We start from the raw sequence: 17,481 nt of genomic DNA on the forward strand, positions 1-17,481 counted from the left end.
TTTTTAACCAAGACTTGGTTTGTTAACATTTTAATTTAAAGATAAAACTCTTCTATATACAGGAAAAATCACACTGTAATAAAATTAATCAAATAATTCTGTGAGCACCAGAACTAGTGAGGCTTGATTTCTTATGCATTTTTGTTCTTTGGGTTGAATTAGAACAAGGTTTTCTGTTATCTCTTCAGAGATATATATACACTATCCTTTCACAAAGTACTTTGCTCCAAGGCTGCCATGTTCAAATGATAGTGTTTTACAAAACTTTTAGGAACACAATTATTTTGGGTACTTATCCTAATATATCATTTTTTTTTCTGACGTGATAATCAGAAAAGGTTGGGATGCAAGAGGTACAACACAAAATTATACTGAGATGGTATAAAATCTGATCTGAAGGGAAGTCAAACTTAAAACATGCACACACAAATGTTCAGTGGTTAAAGTATTACACTCATATACTTTTATGTCATAAACTTATCTTGCCACCTTTAATTCTGTGGTGCATCTACAGCAGGTTAACAGTAGTACTCTTTTAGTACTAGTAACCAAGGTTCATCCAAATAGCTGAATGTCAGACACTTTGGCACTTGCATAACCATTTGAAGCTATCTTTGGATTGTGTAACAAATTTCTCCTTTCACTTGTTTAACTAATGCATGTACTTTCATCACGCAGATAGAGGACTCATTTTATGCAGCATATGCCACATCTTTGTTCAGATAAGATATATTCAACTGTTGAGTCCATTAGGTTGGCTAGATCACTACTGGACTAGATGTCTCTGTTTTATATGAGTAAAATTAAATTGGACAAACTCCTATTAGTAAACTAATACATCACTGTAAAAACAAGGCTAAAATAGCTTCATCGATGCTGACTGCCTGCAGTTTTAGCAAAGAAAATTTGGCAAAGCTGTTAAATTCTTTTGGACCTGACAATCCAACACATAAAAATAGTACTAAGAAAAGTTGTGGTAGTCTGAAGAGGGTTACTAAAAATTTAGTACACTTCCTCTTGCTTCCATGCTATTTACTCTAATTTTTCTAATTACAATACCCAAGAATTGTTCTTTTATTCTCAGAAATTAATTTCTGAGATTTAAAAAGAAATTTAAAAAGAAGATTTAAAAAGAAATGCCATTTTAAAATGGCAGGGACAATACACAGCATGTGACGAAAGGCTGAGCAGAAGAATAATACTGGGGTTTTGCCCCTATTAAGTTTTTAACAAAAATGGTTTTTCTGATATGACTGCTATGGCTCATTCCCCTTTGACGCTACATCTTACTGAGTACTTAGCAGTAATGGAAAATAAGGTTGAAATATTATGTTGATAGTAAACTATAAACTTTAATATAAGACTATTTCAGTATATTTGTTAAAAAGGCAAGGAATACTGTAAAGTTTATCCATCTAAAGCTGATTATTGTTATTTAAATCCTTGGCTGTTTTCAATGAAATACCAGGTATGTGTAAACGTAGGAGACTCTACAAAATAAAGCATTACTGAAGTGAGAGAACTATACAAAGAGAAGAACTTACATCAACAAAAAAAGTACACATTTTAAAAACATTCATGTCGTGGCAAAATTCCCAAAAATAGGATCTGTGATCTCAGAATTAATAACAAAATATATTTTCCTTCTTACACTAAACTTGTAACCATCTCTTCAACAATTTGATGGGATTTTGAGATTAATATTTTCCATGATTCTGACAATGCAGGAAGAACCTTGATGACTTCAAGAACCAGTATTCAAAAATTAGTAAATAAGAAGTCCTGATTGGCTCAATTCAACACATTCATTTGAATCATTTAGTATTAGTATTTGTAACACTCTTCAGGCTTTTTAATTATCTAATTATGATCTTTGAAGCAAAAATATTTTTTAAAATGAGACTGTAGACTTTTTGTTCAGATACCATACAGGATGCTTCAGTAATTTTGAAAATCTTCTTAATTATTAAATCAATAAATCATGCAGTGGAATCACTCCTTCCCGCTATTTTTTTATAAAACAGTATTTTCTTACAAAAATGTTTTCATGGACAATTCATGTTCATTTCTGCTTTTGTGTACAGAAAATAAACATCAAATCTTCTTTGACTGACCCTTCCACAGTGAACTGAATTAGAATAGAATGATCACATTGTATACTCAGGGATTATTTTTTAACACATTTCAGTCTCCATTAATTTTCAAACAAGCCTAAAGGAACTTGCTGTAAGAAAGAATGATTTAAAAAGCACGCTTAAAAATCAGACATTATTATACAAATTAGCGTAAGAAGCAAATTGAAAGATAAAGCAAATCAAGGACTGAAAAAAATTTTTTTTTGTAGGTTTTTTATCTTCTGTTATCATTTATTACAACATGAACCATAAGTTTTAAATTTTGAAAGGAGATATGCTTTTAAACTTAAAAACATATGGTTGGCCTCAATAAATAACTTTCCAAGTATTTAAAACAGTTATCAAGAATAAAATTACCGGAAGCTGTCAAAGATTTATTTCTGAAGCTCTTGCTTCAGATTTCTGGTATGTTGTATTTTGGTTTTCCAATTACATCCATGCTTCCAATTCCTAATAATGTTCTGAAACTTCCACAGTGCAGTATGGAAAGTTTTCAGACTTCTTTAAAAAAGAAGACTAATATTACAGAGGAATAAGTTACAGAAAAAACTCACAAAAATGCACCTAACCTTACAAGATTTTCTGAAATTCTGCACAGCAAAGACAAGGCACGCAATATAATTTACAGAAATAGTAATGAGGAATACCTATTTTTGAGAGATCACTTATCTTTACATTAGATCAGCTTTAGACTGAGTTTTCATATTCTGAAGCTTGTCTACTGCACATGACATGAGGTTTGTGGTTGGTTGGTTCATTTTTTAATTTACGTTTTTAGACAGCGTTCTGTTCCTGAAGAGAAAAAACATCTAAGAAAGTGGAAAAGGAGTCATTATAACTGCTGCTTACTCTGAAAGGATGCTGGAATTCAGTCTCTGACAGAAAGATTGCCTGTTACGGTAATGACAAGGAATCTTAGATAAATTAAGTTTCGCCTGTGTGCGAAGGGGAAATGTATTTTTCTGAACTCTGCCAGAGTCTCCTCCAATGTAGTGGTTTTATGAAAAGACAAAAAGGCAATATAATTATCTGTATTTTTTCCAGGAAAAAATGGAATAAGTAATGAAGAAATATAAAAAATAAAAAGAAATACAAATTAGTGAGGAAACTGGGACCCATCTACTTGGCATTTCAATATGCTCAAACATGTTGAGATATAAGTTTTATTACAGTGTTGTGGCCCTGACAGCAAAGTTTGCAACATATAATCAAAACATAACATTTGAATAGAGGTAGTAGTACTTCTGAAATTAGTATTGTTCCTGGTTTCCTAGCTTGTCTATCTATATTTATATATACATAAACATACAAATGTGCATATGTTGAAATACATAGATTCTTCACCTTTTAACATAAAAATGACACATTGACATTTTTCTGCTTAATTTAGGCCATAATCATACTTTCTTCAAAACTTTTAGCAGACAATGTTATCTGCATAATACTAGTCAGAGCACCTATCATCTGCTTGTAACAGAATGCACAAACCATCTGTTGGGTGGGTTTTTTTTCAACTGCTGTTTTCATATGCTAACATAAAAAGCAAAACAAAATAAAAATCCTGAAGTATATTTGAGCTTTTCCTACAGCACAGTAATCATGCGTGGCTCTGTTTAGACTACACAAACAGGCAAGAGAGAAAAACAAGCCTCTGAAGAGTGAAGTTATTTGACTTCACCTTGCAAAATAACATATGGCTAGATACGCCTCTGTTGTAATATAACAATTAATCTGCAGGAAAAAATAAAAAAAACCCAGTTCTTCCCAAGATTCATTCTTGAGATTAATTAATCTTACTGCTTTTTAGTTTTCTATATCTTGAACTTTTTCACTGATCTTTTCAAAATGTTCTTGTGTCATGCACAGGGGAATTAATTTCAATACCAGACAAAAGATTTAAGAAACATCTGTATCAGTTCTCAACCACTGAAATTTGGAAAGAAACCTTCCAACAATATTTCTCCTTCAGAAGGAAGTCTCTTAGAAGAGGTTCATAAGACAAGGCAAATTCCTTCCTTTCTTAATTACTCGCTGCCTTTTTTGCTACGTAATTCCCAATCACCACTACAAAGGAAACAGGACAGTTCAGACAGCAATCTCCTTGATTAGACAACCATGTTTGATTCTGCAAGCTACACTCTGAATGCTGTGTACTCTCTCATTATGAGAGTATTAAGAGCCCAGCACATAAAAAGATCTCATTTCAACTCTGAGCTTTAGTAATGCTTGAAGCCTGTCATGAAAACAGTGTCACCTGAAGAGAAATCAACCTAACAACTTAGATGGTGGTGAGACAGATGGTACCAGAGAATACTTAGTGCTATTAGGAAACGATACAAAACTACTTTTAAGTCTTTATTTTGTATCTAATTCACTATTTGTTTCTGGAAGCAAAAAACTTAATGATATTTTCCACAATCTTTTTAAGATTATACAATGAGAAATATGACATTAAATGGGCTCATTGGGGGGATATCAATGAAGATGGCGCACAAGAAGGAACACACTAAATTTCACATAATTAAAATTTTAGAGTTTGAGGAACTAATCACACAAGTTTTGATTATACACTTTAACATCATTTCTATGAGTACTGTGGATTAATTTATTTTACTATAACGTTTATTGGAGGAAGATCTTGCCTTTAAGGGGGGGTCTTGCCTTTAAGGACTCAGACTCAAAACAGCTAGTTTCAGTTTATAAGTTTCCTCATGTAATTCAGTTATTTTTGCTTCAATGTTCTGTCTTAAAAAAACAGATAATAGTAGCAGCATTTACTTCCAATTAGTATAATTTCTTTAAATTCTAAGCTTTTTAAGATATGAGTACGTGTGTATGTTAGATGCCTAACATCATGGGGACTGATTTTGGTTATGCGTAATATGCATAATACGTTTCCTAAAATTCTAGTGATTTTCTACCTAGAATTTCTCCAAACAATCCATACCTTTCTTGACTGTCCTGGACAATATAGTAGAGCTGAGGCTCTACCAAAACTGATCAGAGAAGAGGAATTATTAATTTGTTTTGCAGGTTATGCATCTGTTTATATATTCCTATGATTACATTTTAGCAGCAGCACGGCACTGTTGACTTATATTTTACTTGCTGTTTACTAACTGCAAAACTTCTGCAGAACTGCTACCTAGACATTTGATCCCACTGGGTAGCTACGCTGATTATTCTTGTGACAGGATAGCAAGTTGAACTATTCCATATTCATTTTTTCAGAGGATGTCTCTGGTTTTTCAGCATTATTTTGCATTCTAATTCTCTCCTGTAACATACTGATGAACCCTCTACGACTCTTTTCATCTTTATTTTTAAGAAGCATATGCTTTATTTCATTATTTAGTCATTAGTGACTACAAGGAAAGTACTAGGCCCAAAAGAAACATATGAAGAATTCCAACTGATACAACTATTGTTTCTAATTTTGCATGTGAACGAGGCTTTCCTCTTGCATCCCTTTTACAGCAGTTTTCATAAATTTCATTTCCACCCCAGATGAACAGTGTACAGAAGCATTCGCTTTCATCTAAATTTCAATCCTCTCAAAGACTATTATATTTTCAAACAGAAGTCATTAATCTTCTAAATGAAAATAACAAGAGTCAGGATATGAAAAACTCAATTCAGGAGGATTAATTATAATGAAATATGTTGGTGAAGGCATTGTTGATTAACAAACAATTACTTATTGAAGCTTTTTCTACTAAAAAAACTTCTGAAATGTGGCAGTAGTTTGAAGTCTTCATGTCTGTCAATAGAAGACTAAAAAGATTTAAAAAAACTGTTCCCACTAACTGGAAATATTAAGAATTGTTTATTCTATATTCTTTACTTCTCTCTCCCTTTCTTTCTTCTCTCTCCTTCCTTGTTTTGAATCTTATATATATTTTGAAGTTGTGCTTACTATTGCTACTTCAGGGGGAGGGATTATTTCTTTTGGGGTATTTTTGTTCTGAACTTCAGATAATTGATATAAGTAGGTTATTGTTGTGGATAAATTAATAATAAAAATTAAGACAAAACAACTGACAAACAAAAATTCAAATTGCATAAACAGAGCCACCAGACATTACACACAGAAGGTGTACATTTAGCATGATGAGTAGTACTATAAATTTCTGTGATAAATTATTTTATAAAAATAATCTTTCAGACATTCACAAATGATTGTAATTCAATTGTATGCATAAAAATATAACAGTGTATGTGGAGATTAATCATGAACAGATGCATACTAATATTATTCCAGATTCCAGTTTACAAGTAGAGAAATAACAGGGAATTTAAGAAAAAGTGTTGAACCAGGTCAGCCTGAAGGCCTAGATTAGTGACACACCTAACCTGTCTAAAACATAAAAAGAACTTACATCTCCATAGGCAGCCAGAATTCTATCTAAGAGCAGAAAGTTGAGAATCTGAAGTTAAAAGTGCCACGTATTCTTGCAAATAACAGATGCAGTGTTCTTTTTGTGTGTTTTCTCCATACTTGCCCAAGAAACATAAGACCACTTCTATGCCCTGAAAGAACTTCTTCATCACTAAACTATAAGATATTCTGGGAGGAGACAGTTTCAACAAAACCACACAGCATAACAAACCTATGCATTAGGTATGCATCCTGTATTTTCACTCTTTACATATTTCTATACCCTATTTATAGGTATGAATCATTTACACAGTTGAAGAATCACTAGAAAGAATTAGGAGCCAAAATAGGATTCAGTCCTAGGACTATATTCAGCAAAGAGGGTATAAGTGTGTGATTATACTTGTTCAGATCAAAGGATCTTTTATTTGATTTGGTTTTGGGTTCCTCTTTGAGCTTTGCACAAAGCAACACTACAATAGCAGCAAAAAGAATATCACAGGGTCAAAGCAATGCTGTTTTTTCCTTACGGTTATAGTGGGAGGAACCATAAAAACAGATGATAGGCAAATCCAAGCGTTATAAAAAGTTGAGCATTTTAATGTTGATGAGACATAGTAAAACAGAAAACTTGACTGATGCAGTTTAAAAAAGAATGAATGGCAGGTGACACATTCCACAAAGTGAACCCAGACATTTATTAGATAATAAGAAAGTACGTGCCGTAAATTCAGACAATCAATTCAGTGTGATAAAGATTATTGGTTTTGATTCAAGAAATAATTTTTTAAATGGCCTTTTGAAAAAGACATTTCTGTCTTTCAAACTCATTTTGAGATAACGGCAAATGTTGAAACAATGCCAAAGACCAAAAGAAAAAAAATCCTTTATTTTCAACCAGATCTATTTTTAAATGTTTCATTTCTAATATTCGGTTTTAATATAACAAGCTGAAGCAAATAATTCCAAACTCTGGAATACATACCACATTGAATTAAGTCTTAATTCTCTCTGCACATTTCTGTTGGTTTGTTTCTGAGAATTATGTACTCATGCTCATCCTTTATTTTCCATTTTATTTCATTAACTAAAGTCAATATTTTTCATGTGAAAAATTTCATTAGCATGAACTCCAGTAAATTGATGTCTTTGGTCTGAGGTAAAAGCAGCTTCTGTACAGACAGTAGGCTAGGATGAGTGTCTTCTGATTTCTCTAAGTTAGCCCTAGGACTTCCCGTAAATCTTTTACTTTAAAGCCTTCAGACACATCAACCCAGCTGGGTCAAGTAGAACACATCAAATTCCACATGAAGTAGCAAAAATGGAAATCTAGAGATGAGATGTGCCTAGGTAAGTGAAAGGATGGATTCTGGATCCTAACTGCTAGAAGAGGCATGTGTGACGCAGCCAAAATGTGGCAGGGAGATACGCAGTAAGGGACTGAGGAGTGAAGAAATAGGAGGTATGATTAGAAATGCGGTTTGGAAAACCAGGCTACGCATGACAATGACCTGTGATGCTCTGAACATATAACTTCATGGCTATATAACTGTAACATTGGTCTAAACTTACAGTAATTCTCAGCATTGCCAGTACAAATACTCAAGACTTAAGTTGGAAATAGAAGATATGGAATTATATACATTACAGATAATATGGTATTTCTCATAGTTGATAAAATAAATGAAAACCACAGGCAAGAACAACCTGATTACATTGAAAATATGTAATGAAATTTTCAGATAAATTTTAACATGCATTTTGGATAAACCTACATTGTTTTGTTTATTCTGAAGTGAAATGCTTTCATTTCTTATTTTCTAATAAATTAAAGAGTATTTTAAAAGTGTAAATGATGATAATGTTCTCATCTGTTATTACAGTTATAATTAACATTTTAAAAATATTTTGAAATCAAAGGTTGAAAAGATTAATAGAAAAAGTTCTAAACAAAATTATAATCTTAAGTAAAACACAAAAATCATAATATTTTAATATTTTGGATCTTAATTGGCTTAAATTATTGGCAAGTTATGATTTTTTTAAATAAAAATCAGAAATTTTAGGCACTACTGAATTATATTTTTGGTAAAGTTTAGGTTTGGGGATTTTGTTGGGGTTTTTTTTCAATATTACTAGGAATGACTACATTGTTACTTATCTTTCTGTGAAAATTGCAGCAGTTCTCAACTTTTTACAGGACAGATTTCCTTTCAGAAACTTTTGATGGCATACATCAATCTATTTCCCTAGTGCAAATAGTTTATTTTAGGTCATCAATCTTATATTCTTAAAAATTGTTCAAACAACACCGGGAAATTTATATGCTAGGAAATTCTACGAAAACACCATAGCATAATATTTAAGGAGCAGTTTTCACCTAAAAAAAGCAACTTTGAGATATAAAAGGAAAGACCAATCTCTTAAGCTGCCTGCAACAGGGTATAAAAAAAATGTGTCACAAGGATAAGAAGTAGCTTTTAGAAAGCAATGATCACGTGCTATGAATGTGTTAACCTATATGTAGCAACACGACCCTTATGAATTTAGCACAGATTCCAACAATATGCTCTAATTTTTTTCCACATATACTACTTAAGTGAACTTCACTGCTCACAAAAATAGCATAGAAGAACCAACTATAATTCATTTACTAATAACTGTGTAGAAATTCAAAGATTAAGATTATGTGTATAAGCATAAATATATAAAATATGCATATATATATATGCATTTTTATATATGTATGTCTTATGTTGTTTATATAAAGAGAGAAATGCAGATGATACAGATTTAGATGTCTGTGTGCACATATAGACCTAAATATATCCATACTATTATTATTACAAAACTGTTTTTATCAGGGAAAAAAATATACATATTCAAGCCACCAGTATTTCTGGAGGCTTACCTATGAAGATTCAGCATCAGTTAGATTTTCCAGAGATAGCTGTTCTTCTCTGTACATGCTTTCTCTCTTACTATGGAAAGGCTGAACAGCATTTTCCTTTTCTAATACTGTTTGATGTTACCCTTAAGACAACCATAGTTTCAGAGGTATTTTAGTGATTTAGCTACTATCTGTGCAGCTGATATTTCCCTTGCCAAATCTTTTCTTCATGTTGAATCTTTTGGAAATATTCTGGCAAAACAGTGCAAGCATTTCTGAAAATAAGTCTGGGGGAAAAAAGTATTGGTTTAGCCAATGTTTAAAGTACGGGGATAACAACAACAAAAATAACTGTCAAGTCTTGCTTTCTAGTGGGTTTAGTGGGCCCAGGTTTCAGAGCAGCACCCTTACATTTATTGGGATGAGAGATATGCTCTTTACTAATGCTATCAAAATCTACCAAGATTTAATTAATTCTATCCTTTTAGAACAGTTTGAATTTGCAATGTAGACTTCAAATGACGTTCATTTCCTCAAATTTAATTGAACATTAAACATTTAAATTGAACATTTAAATCTGAACTAGCCACTTTAGACTACTGTTACAGTCAACGAAGAGAAATAGGCATGTCTGGAAGACAATTCACCTTATTCTAAAATGTGCATCTAAGAAAGAGATAAGATAAATCCCCATCACTGACAGAATGAATTAGTCAAACTTAGGTGTCTTACTGACCCATTAAACATAGCAAATGGTACCATCAACTTGGCAGCAGTTGAGGAAACAGGTCAGAGGAACACAGTAAAACTGGGAGCTGGGGAGAAAATATAGGAATGGGAATTCTATTAGGATTACATTAAAACTGACAAAGGAGCTGGAGGAAGGTGTAAAGGATACTGAAATCTGAAGATTAGGAAATAGTGGCAGAGAAACAGAAGAATGAGAGGTCTGACAGGCTGTTAAGGAACTAGGGAATAATTGGACTTCATTTGTGAAAGTATCTAGGACAAGATAGAGGAAAGAATGGACAGTTCTGCATTAGAGTAAGTAACCTGGTGAGTAAACCAAGGAGGCAGATTGTAAGACAAGCCAGTAAAATCAAGTAACGCTGTCTGGGTAAGGAATCTAGGATTTGAATAAGGCAGCCAGGAATAGTTTGAGACTGTGGAAAGGAGAACAAGGCTAGGATAAGATCCAGAAGGAGAACACAAAATTAAGACAAAATAGAGTTTGAAGAGGACGAAACAAAAGGAAGTAAGTTTGGGAGCACCAAGAAGAAAAGTGTATGAGTCTCTGCTTGCCACTGGGATCTCAAATGCAGCAGAAGATTCTGAAGACTTGCTATCCCTTCAGCTGTCATATTCCCCAATCTTTTTGCAGAGAGAGTACTCAATCACCACTGTAATAATCCACACAGGAAATAAGAACTTTCTTTTGCTGTCGGTTATTCTATCAGGTCTAGTGGCGGTGGGATATACAGTGAACCCCTAGGTTTCAGTCCTGCATCCTAGTGGTGGACAAAAGAAATGACAGCACATGAAGTTCTGTGTTCTTCTGCTTCCTTTGTTAAAAAACAAAACTGCTAAATAACCCACTTTAGAAATGCTGTTCTAGAAGTAGCAAAGCCAAAGACTTCACAGTTAGGAAATTCCAGAACTAGATCTTCCTTGTAACTTTAATTTAATTCCATCTGTATATACACACAGTCTTAAGCTATACGATTATGCACTATTTTTATCATCAGATTCTTTTGCATCCCATGCACAGAATATATATCCTCTGAGAATGAATCAGAACTTTGGAGGAGAAAGGTCTTTGGTGTGTGTTGTGTATGAACCCTGACTTTTTTGTTGTGAAAGTCAAAAGTATAAGTATAAAAGCAGAAAAGTTATATAACCATTTTTAAAAGTTTCATAATTGAGTTGAAAACCATCTCACGGCAAAGACAAATGAATTATTCTCTTCTGATTCCATAACCTCGAAATGCAGAGCTGTGTGTTCTATATTCCACCCCTAGCATTAAATTACATTCCTAACAGAGCAGTCTATATGAGATAGCCAAGTCAACGGAAAACATAAGCAGCTATAAGTTTGACGTCTATAGTATCTAATTTTAGGATCTGGCTATCACAGTAGTATCGACTATTCATATTTTGATAACTAAATAATATCAAGAGGGTAGCATCTCAGAAAGGCCATAGCCACGTTCAGCTGAGAAAATACTTAAAGGTGTGAAAGCTCATAGGATAGACTAAGACAAGGGAAGGTGCCTTAACTCCCCTCTTTTTATAAGCTCAGGTACTGAAGTCAAAGCTGTAAGCGGGAAACTCCATTTACTTACAAACCAGAGCCCAGAATCCTCTCTTGAGACTAGATACATATACATCATATACATATACATCATATACATATACATATACATATACATATACATATACATACAAGTACATCAAGTACTTAAGCTGTAAATTTTGATTACGATTTTATCTGCATTTTCTAAAATGATCAAAATATTTTCTCATTAAATTAGAAAGCTGCAGTGAAATTCTTTCTCATCCTGACAGGTTTCAAACTCATAACTTTCTATAGCAGCATGCTAACCACAAGGTGGTAGGTTAAGAGAAAAGGAGGAAGACTTGAAAGTGGAAGAGACTAATGGGCAAAAGCATCAAAATGCAAGATTTGTGGGGTCAGAACAGAAAAATACAAAAGAAATGCTTATCCAACAGTTTTGATTCTATAGTTTAAAAATATACATTTTTATGTTCCTGATTCTACCCTGATCATTATTATTGTTTCTTATCAAATAATTATTTAATTTAAAGAAATAGTTTTCAGCATAGAGACTTGTAAACAAAATTGCTCAGTTAATGTTTAAATTACAAAATTATGCTCTCACCTTTTAATCTTTTGGACTCCCATTAATACTGAATTTTTTACTTCCCAGTGACAATTTCGACAGAAACAGTAAAAAACGTTCTTTCCTCATGATTTTTTCTAGTGAAACAAGATATGAGTGTGAAACTCTGCTGTGTGAGGAGGGCACAGAACCCAGCCCTTTCACTTCTTGCTTTACAGTACACTATTATAAAGTATCTAATGGTGGGAGGACTTGCCACCTTCTTTCAGAAGCTGTATTTTCAAATACTTGTATGTTTTATGAAAGACTTCTGCACTGTCAATGCTTGTTTTATGTGGGTTAGGCATATCTAGCATATCCTTCTTGGAGCTGTCTCTTAAACAAAATGTTAATTGAATCCTGTATTCCTCATTCCTCTTGCGCACAGCCAGAGGAGTCTGGGACTGGTTTGTAGAAGGGCTCATCATTTACAGGTACAACTGAGAACTTACAAAGTAGTAGGAGAAAAATGCTATGTGCTCTGAAACCAGCAATTCAACTCTTTTTCGCTTTTACCTCTCTTTCTGTTTTACTCCTCCATTGTAAGATAGGGCTGTTGTAAAGATAAACCCATGAATAGTTTGTGAGGCATGTACTGAGTGTAGTGGTGAACAGTGCTGAGGGCTCATGACTAGTTATGTCTTCATAGGATTTGGACGGTGTAAAGCAAGCAAAACATGCTAACATTCACTGAGGAAGGAGGAGAGAAAATACTGACTCTGCTTATTAAGTCAATACCACTCATGTTGAGGGTTGACTAATATGTCACGTGAAAAAAGCTATCATGATCATGCAAAAACTCCATTACAACCTCAAAGGAGCTGGTGGCTATATAGAAAATGTTAGCACTGGTATTTTCCAAGCGTTTTGTGGTCAATTTATAAATCTTAATTGTAAATTAATGATATAGATTTTTATTTTCTAACAGCTTTTTCTTACAAAATTAAGATCAAAATAGAACCTATGTTTAAATATCTACTGCAGTTATTGCCAAATTTGTCATGCAAGCTCTAAAACAATTTGATATGCAAGTTTTCAAGCAATTTCAAGCAATCAAATAGTGTTTTAACACTAATTGTTCACTGTAAAACATTTTTTTCCTTTTACAAATACAATATGGAATGTGGAACAATTATGTCAGTACTTTATATCATGTATGAAGTCTAACCCTTCAGTCTTATTAATGTCAATGGGACTATCCACACAACCTTACTTATGCGTGTAAGTACCTGTACAATTAACATGACAGGATGTTCTTTAGAAGCATACAAAAACAAATTAATAAAGTAGAATGTACTTGTTATTACCGAACCATGCTCTCTCATTAATAAATTCCATAATATCTAACAGAATATTAAAAGTAAAATTAAGAACTCAAGATCATTCAGCTAAGTGTTTAACTTAGATGTGAAAACAGAGTAACTACAAATCCACAAATAGACAAAACCATGAATTCTGCACATGAGATGGGATGAAAAAGGATTCCGGTACAGAATTCATGTATCAAGCAGAGGGGAGCAACAGAAAAAAAACCAAAAACAAAAACAAAAAAACCCACCTCTTTTGGGGATACAAGGATCCCAAGTAGAAGCCAAAGGAAAAAAAAGTGTAATTTTCACTTGTATACACATATTAATAGTAGAAATAACAACAAATTATTAATCCCAAGCATAAAACCAAAGCCGCCTTGTTGACCTGCTCCTCATGTTATGTCCTACCAGTGGGTTACTAGCTAATACTGCCCAGAGACCTCCTGGTCACAACATTTGAAATATTGTGGATATGCTCTATATTGGAACATATTCAAATGTTGAATTCTCACCATTTTCACAAAACAAAAATAATCATTTTCCGAACAGTCCTAAAGTATTGAAGCAGTTGCTAAATATGTACAGGACAAAATATTAAGGCGATCCAGGAAATAACAATTTTATACTCACTGTACCAAAAATCCAGGTGTATGCCTAAAGGCTTGGTGGAAGTTCCACATATTTGGCTGTTTACGTACTTGGTAGTATCTATCATTCAGGACTGAATGGTAGTTTATATATCCTATAGTCATAATAAAGTAAAGAAGTTGGCACCATTTATAAAAAAACTAATTTCTACAGAAGGAGCGAGACATAACTTGTCTGTGTTGGACCACAGAGCTTTCAAGTACAGCACTGCCATTTTTGCAGCACTTGACCACCTCTTGCCATAGCATTCAAAATTCATATAGGTAAACGAAACGTTCTTAGATGGAAAAGGAGAAAGGAAAGTCTCAGACTCTAAAACTATCTTAAACATTTTCATATCACAAAAGGCGGCGTTTTGATTAATAATAAAATGGTATCTCCCTGCCTTAGTTATTTTAAATCTGAACAAATTTTAGCACATGCCTTCAACAAGACTATGAGCTACTGATGACTAGATATGTTGTTTCAGTAGCAATGAATGAAGAACATGGAATAAATGGATTATAAAAACCCATGAGCAGTAAGAATAACTTAGATATATATTATCACAGAGTATACATGTGATGACGAAGTTCATTCTAGCAAGTCAACTCTTACGGAAAAATCAAGTGGTGCCATTAAAATCCAGTAAGCTTCTGTCAGTATGCAGATCTCTGATGATTCTCAGATCAGTGATGCACCTAATATAGAATCTATAGAATGAGATTATATTTGTACCAATTTTAACCTCTTCTATTCAGTTCAGAAACCTTGAAGAGATACTTTTTTCTTACCTGTCTTTATAGTGTATCTTGATAACATTTTGTATTGAATCCTATGCTAAGCATCTTTTTGTTGTTCAAAATAATTTCCAATGTTCATGAAAATTTCAGCACCGCTGACTTTTTCTTTAAAAATGTACTGGAAGTCATTCATCAGCTATTCCACATAATGCTGACAAAACAAGAGTTTCAAGTAGAGAATGTATGCTTTAGGTCTCTATGAAAAAGCTTAACATACTCAACGTTATATGCACATGTATGTTTACCTACAGCCCTATTAATCCAAACAAAAGCACAGTGCTGTCTCTTTACCTAATAAAATATTTAATACCGTATGCTTTACTTTCAATATGAAGAACACAAATCATTCTTTTCTTTTCTGTTTAGAAATAGAACTATATATTTCTTTCCATAGAAAAAGTAATAAATGGGAAATGAAAATGAAATTATTTTACCCATAGGGAGGTGGGGGTAAGCAGAGTTAAACCAATGAAGCATTTTATCCTCAGGATTACCTGTATCACAGTATTTCTGGAAGCCCTATGTTAGCTACATTTCCCTCTTCTAATGATTTTAATTTCTGTTTGGGCTGGGGGTGGAGGGAAGCAGGAACTGAGAAAGAAAAGATTCAACATTAAAACTAGTTTCATATGAAACACAAGCACCTGGATGTGTCTTGCTTTTTCTTACATCTTCTCAGGTGTCACTCAGTTGATGACTCGTAAAACAAATTCTTATTTTTCTCTGAAGTAGGCTGTGACACGGTTTAGTTGCCGAGTTCCAGGAAAGCGGACGTTTTTACTTTTGAGCTTTCACCTGGCATCCCAATACTCAGAACAACATCACCTCCCGCTAGCACTTCAATGAACTTCTGAGAAAGTTGGGTGGCGACGGTCCCCAGCGCGGAGCGCCGGCTTCGAGAGGCGCCTGTGCCCGCGCCAGCGCCGCGGACAGGGGCAGGGGCAGGGGCAGGGGCAGGGGCAGGACAGGGACAGGGACAGGGACAGGGACAGGGACAGGACAGGGACGGGGCAGGACAGGGGCAGGGGCAGCGTCCCCTGCCCGTGGCACCCTGACCCTGAGGCTGGTCGGTCTCGCCCAGCACCCTCGGGCAGCCCCCCGCCGCCCTTCCCGCGCAGCGGGGCGGCCCTCCGCCCCCAAACCCCGCCCGTTCACACGGAGGAGCCCTCCTGCCGCCAGGCCCCACCACCCTCCCGCAACAACGCCCGCACACTTGCCTGTCTGCGCCCCCAGCCCCGTCACCCCCCGCCACGGCCGGGCGCCCGCCACCACGGCCGGGGGGCACTGACCCCCCGCGGCCCCCCGACCCGCGGCCGCCGCGCAGGTTGCGCCGGAGCCGCCGCGCTTCCCTACCTGTGCCCGCCTCCGTCACCTGTTGCCCGGCTGCCTCCATCCGCGCAGCCCCCCGGCGCCTCCTCCCGCTCCGGCGGCGCCAGGGGCTTCTCGGGCTCCCGGGCCACCTCCATCCCGCCGGGCGCCGCCTCCGCCTCCTCCTCCTCCTCCTCCAGAGACTCCACGTAGAAGACGGTGCGGGGCGGCGGCGGCGGCCCCGGCCCGTGCCCGTGCCCCAGCCCGTGCCCCCCGCCCGGCCGGCCGCCGGCGGGCAGCAGAGTCCCGTTGGGCGGGCTGGCCGTGGTGGCGGCCGAGGAGGAGGCGGAGGAGGCGGATTTCTTCCAGAAGACGCTGTTGCCTCTCTCCTGGCTCTTCAGCAGGCGGCTCTGGCTGGGCCCCCAGTGCTCGAAGCTGCTGTCGGGCGGCAGGCAGCCGCCCCCCGCCGGGCCGCCCGCCGGCGAGGGGTGGCTGAACAGTTTCCAGCGGAGGCGCAGGATGTGCTTCACGTCGAAGTCTTTCCTGCCGGAGCCGGACATGGTGCCGCGGCGGGCGGGGGACGGGCGCGGGCTGAGGCGGGACTCACGGCAGCCAGGCAGGGCCGGGCGGCGGCGGCGGCAGCGCGGGGCGGCCCCGCTCCCGGCAGCGGCGGCGGCGGCGGCGGCTCCGGCTCCTCCGGGCAGCGCTGCGCCTGCAGGGCGAGGGGTGGCAGCCGCCAGGAGGAGAGATGCGCGCACACAGCAGTGCAGAGAGAGAGGGAGGATGGATGGAGCGATGCACAGAGCCGAGAGGAGGTTGAGACACCCAGCAGGGAAGGGAGAAGGAGAGGGGGAGAGATGCCCAGAGCTGACGAGAATTGCACGGTGATCAGTGGAAAGGGGAGGAGAGAGAGGCAGAAAGGAGAGACACCTCTCAGGGGAGACAGGCACTTGCGAGGGAAGAGCGGGTGAGGGAGGCTGCGAAGACGCGCTAATCTGATTAACAGGGGAGCGAGCGGAGCTACAGCCCGGAGAGGACCGGCGGCGGCAGCAGCCACGCTGGGAGGCAGGTGGCTCTTCCTCAGTCTCTTAGAGCTCCGTGACCGAGTGCAGCCAGAGAGGGAAAAGTCA

At 37.0% G+C, this 17,481-nt stretch overlaps 1 protein-coding gene across 2 annotated transcripts in view; it reads right to left on the bottom strand.

The window, feature by feature from the left end:
* The window catches only part of KLHL1 (kelch like family member 1), a 251,190-nt gene extending 234,279 nt beyond the window's left edge, over nt 1-16,911 (bottom strand). For both annotated transcript variants that reach the window (XM_075491973.1, XM_075491972.1), the window contains exon 1: nt 16,397-16,911. In XM_075491973.1, the coding sequence (XP_075348088.1) occupies nt 16,397-16,911 (515 nt within the window). The remainder of the gene's footprint in view (nt 1-16,396) is intronic.
* Between the last annotated feature and the right edge of the window lie 570 nt (nt 16,912-17,481).

Source organism: Mycteria americana, chromosome 1 (genome assembly GCF_035582795.1).
Source record: "Mycteria americana isolate JAX WOST 10 ecotype Jacksonville Zoo and Gardens chromosome 1, USCA_MyAme_1.0, whole genome shotgun sequence".
Classification (NCBI taxonomy): Eukaryota; Metazoa; Chordata; class Aves; order Ciconiiformes; family Ciconiidae; genus Mycteria; species Mycteria americana.